General features: G+C 36.8%; 1 protein-coding gene across 1 annotated transcript; it reads right to left on the bottom strand.

Moving 5' to 3' along the window:
• Window positions 1-810: 810 nt before the first annotated feature.
• On the bottom strand, window positions 811-3,476 carry LOC141818869 (uncharacterized). The gene is made up of 5 exons (XM_074706285.1): window positions 3,449-3,476; window positions 3,245-3,350; window positions 2,728-3,160; window positions 1,944-2,648; window positions 811-1,053 (listed from the first exon to the last, which is right to left on the bottom strand). Exons 1-4 carry the CDS (start codon window positions 3,474-3,476, stop codon window positions 1,965-1,967), a joined length of 1,251 nt encoding a protein of 416 aa, XP_074562386.1. The 3' UTR covers window positions 811-1,053; window positions 1,944-1,964.
• Between the last annotated feature and the right edge of the window lie 761 nt (window positions 3,477-4,237).

Below are 4,237 nucleotides of genomic sequence, written 5' to 3'. Positions count from 1 at the left end.
TCAACTATGCATGCTTAATAGTTAGAATCTTTTGTAGTCAAGGATGTTGAAATGTTTTGATTTACCTTGTGAAGAGATGTTGAAATGGTGGTCTGTATAATTGTATTATTTTGATTTACCTTGTGAAGAGATGTTGAAATAGTGATGTGCCTTAGAATGCTATTATTTTGATTTACCTTGTTTAGAGATGTTGAATGGTAATGTTTATAATTGTATTATTTTGATTTATCCTATAAAGAGATGCCGAAATGGTGATGTTCATCATAATTGTAGTACTTTTTATTTTACAAAAGATGTCTGAGCACTCACATTCATGTGGAGGTAGATTTCAAATAAAAGATCTTAATAATAACTTAGATTTGCCTTGTCGAGAGATGTTGAAGCGGCGATATTGTTTATGAAATGATGTGGATCTTATTCTTCTAGCTTATTAGTTCTGCTGATCTTGATTCTGCTGTAAGCTTTAAATGCAAAAATTCTCTAGGAAAGTATATGGGGGCATGTTCCTTAAATTTATCTTGTTTTTTTCGTTTAATGTGGATGAATTTGTTCATCTTGTGCTCCACTAAACTTTAGTTCTTTTATTTTATCTATGAAATTATTTGAGCATGGTTGAAGTGATTTGAAAGTTTCGTAATTAAATTGACTAGTTGAACATTAGAGATCACAAGTGAAACAATGTATTGGAAAGAATAAATGCTGGTAGTGTAAAAAATAACTCAAGAATGTTATTTATGCATGCCCTATACGACCTCTTCGATATTTGAACAAATATGTTTTTGGCTAACATGATCAAACATTCAATTGATGGTACTATTAATATAAAAGAGTCATGCATCACACAGGATAAACCCGACCACATCCAAAGACTCGAAGCCTGAAACCAACAAACCACAACAGCACACAAGTATTGCCTTGGACATCAGAATTGCAACCAGAAGCTTTTGTTCAAATGAAGTAACAAAATTAATTGCGATTTTGCAGCAAATATCTTGGTCTACAGAGCCTTGATGAAGCTCATGCAAACTTCCTGCGACAGAAAAATCCATATCCCTGGAAGACATTAGGCAAAGGTTAGAAACCAAGCCATATGGCAACTTAAATTCAAGCTCAATGGAAAAAAAAAAAAAGGTAGTATAGCAGATGTCTTGATGCAAATAATTAGTGAAGCGTGTATTTCATTCAACCAGCGGAATTAATTGCGATAAGATAAAATTTAGGGTTTGGACAATGTAAGAGAACACATTTTGCTCTTTTATATTACTTGATTGATAATATATCCAATAGTCAATTTCAATTATTTAATACAAATATCCGTCCCATCTCTTTGGTTTAGCTTGCTTCAGTGTTTGTTTACTTGGGCGAAAAGAAAGAATGACAAATTTACATACGGAATTTTATCATTTTGTGTATCTTTGGTGTCACTTTTTTTATTCCCCTTCATATTTTTCATCCAAGTAAATAGACCCTAAAAGTTTGCAGGATATTACTAATTGAGCTGTTTGAATTAGAATTGAGAGGATCTTTTAAATGTTTTCAATAAGACAGTATTTCATGGATAACACCCAAGTATTGTCTTCTTCATTTGTATTTATGCCTTGAATGAATTATTCCATTCAACTATTGCATTAACATCATGCTAATGAAGAAGAAACTAAAATAATTAGATTTTTTTTCTTTGGATGGTGACATGATAAGTCTACAAAATGCTGAAAGACTCGAGACAATAACATAAAACAGCAAAATTTTACCTCTCAATTATCTGCAAAAGTTGGTTAAGTAGTATTGTGCCAAAACCGAACTAGGCCTATTTTCCAATTGCTCAAACATTTGCAAGTATCTAGATTTCTTAGCTGATATTCACATAACAAAAAGATATAAAATAAAGAATGAAGCATGTGAATCCTTTACTAGATTGAAAAGAAAATGAAAGGTTTGCTTACTTGATGGTGGATTTACTAATCTCATCTTCCTTGATCACTCCATTTTTTCCTGCTGCCATCATTACTCTTAGCTGAATTGTTGGCTGAGCCCTTGTAGCTTTCTTTGTTTCCGCTAAATTTCTCCCTGCCTTTACAAGTAGAAGGACAAGTTGGTGGTGTCTTGACCTGTTGAGACGAACTGTTTCCACAAATTCCAGACTTTTTCTTTATACTTTCTCCAGATGTTTTCTTCTCCGACTCTTTGCTGCCAGGAGATCGATTAGTGGCATTAAATATGGGTAACTTGTCAATTAACAGACTCTTTGATTCTTCCATCTTAGATACATATACATTGCTATCATCATCTTTGATATCCGCCACTTCCTGAGAACTATTCTCGATTTGCACACAATCAATACATCCACGCTTTGAGCATTCATCTTTGTGAGGTTCACAATCTAGTATTCCAGAACTGGGTTCCAAATCCTTTTCAGGTAAGGGATCATGAGATTGGCCAACATTACATAATACAGCATCAGGTTCAACAATCGAATTGTTCATTTCAGATAAAAGGGCACTACTTTGAGCGAGATCGTATGAATCATAAACTAACTTCTCCTTAGCTAGTCCATAAGCCTGAGATAGATTGCTCCACACTGATTCCATAGAATTGACTTGATGTCGCTTCACATAATGCCTGAGCTCACTTCGGAGTCTATGAAATGGCTAGAGAGAGAGAAAGAGAGAGATTTTTGTAAGATATGAAGTTATAAAACAAGTGAGAATCATGAAAAACTCGACCAACCTGGGCATGGCATTCTAATGCAAGGTTGAAGAAGGCTGCAGAAACAAAGTGCTTTCCTGTTGTTTCAGACAATCTTATCTGCTCAAGCCAGTATGTTGAAGACTCGAGCTGGTCGAGCCTGCACTTGCTACAGTTCTGAGCGCTAAGGTAAACCGTGCCCTTAGCAACAGCAGGCTTGATCAATGGCTTCGGGGTGCGGACCACCTCTTCAGCTTCATTATCTTCGCTGCTTTTCGGTACTGACTTCTTTGGTTCTTGAAAAGTAACTTGGGGTTTCTTCTTACCAACAACCGTTGCTGCAGTCGTAGTCGCTGCAGGATCTGGATTGGAAGGCTTCTTCGCTGCGGCTGGAGCTTTGCGCGTCTTGGAAATCAAGAGAGGTTTTTCGACAGGAACGTTCATGCTTCTGGGGACGCCAAAAGCACGCTTCGGCCTGAGCAAAAAGTCGAACAACGATTACAACGGCAGATCATGGCTAGGCGAACGGATGCAGGAAAAAAAACGATTTTTTCCCTACTTGATTTGAGGTTTCGCAGCGGCGACACTTTGCCATGGGGGTTTGTTCATCGCGATGACGCCGTCGCCATTTTTCCCAGAGGACTTGGGTGCCGTCCTACGTTTGCCTGCATCGTAACATAAACACGAACCAATAGCGAGCGATTATCTCGAGCAGTATGATTCGAAGAAAGCAAGAATGGCGCGAGAGAGGAAGCGAGATTACCAGGGAAGGGGGTGGGATGAGCGTCCATGGGCGGAGCCGGAGGAGATTGGGGAAAAAGCGGATTAGGGTTCGAAGTTTGGGGAAGGGACGGAAATGGAAAGGGAAGGGCGGGAGTTTGAAATCTTTTGAACGAGAGGATCCAACGGCAATTTGGAAATTAGTAGTAGTTTTTGTGAAATTTCATTTTAACCCCCTAAGATTTCTGCATTTTCTCAAAATATTCCAGAGTTTTTCAGATTAACAACTCTACCCCTTCTACATTTAATATGATATATTAACAACAAATCCATGACACTAGTTTAGTTTTTATAAAAGTCGGTTAAAATATTTTTAGATTTTGATGTCAAATTTATTGAAATGATGTGAAGGAGGATGAGGATTTGCCATGTGGCAATATCATGCGAGAGGAGTTTTTCCTTTTTAGTAAAAGGTGAAATTCGTCACTCCAGCGGTCCCACACGGTTGGTCTCACGATTATCTATGAAAAAGTAAATTGAAAAGTTGTAGTTGACCTCGACGGAGAAGGATATTGCGGAGTTTTTTTAAAACATAAAGTGATGAAAATTTGATGGCATCTTCTTCTACAATTTGACGAATTCACTATTATACTTCTCTCATTTTAACTAAGTTTAACAATAGATTCTTGTTCCAAAACACTATCACTACGATGAACCACTATTCCGACAACTGCACTCTATTATAAATCTTATTTATTTGTATATCTATATTTTTCAATTTCTTTATTCATCTTTGTATTTCTTGTTGGTGCCCCGATTAATTTTGAATTTC

This window comes from Curcuma longa, unplaced genomic scaffold (assembly GCF_044706935.1).
Source record: "Curcuma longa cultivar G26 ecotype Majalengka, Jawa Barat unplaced genomic scaffold, ITB_CL_G26_1.1 contig_26367, whole genome shotgun sequence".
NCBI lineage: Eukaryota > Viridiplantae > Streptophyta > Magnoliopsida > Zingiberales > Zingiberaceae > Curcuma > Curcuma longa.
Note: the sequence above shows the minus strand (reverse complement) of the source record. Positions and strands in the feature narration are given on the sequence as shown.

Coding starts and splice junctions, on each gene's coding strand:
- LOC141818869 (XM_074706285.1), bottom strand. CDS start 3,476: ATGGACGCTCATCCCACCCCCTTCCCTG. Junction 3,351..3,448: donor TCATCCCACCCCCTTCCCTG/GTAATCTCGCTT, acceptor GTTACGATGCAG/GCAAACGTAGGACGGCACCC. Junction 2,649..2,727: donor CATTAGAATGCCATGCCCAG/GTTGGTCGAGTT, acceptor CTCTCTCTCTAG/CCATTTCATAGACTCCGAAG.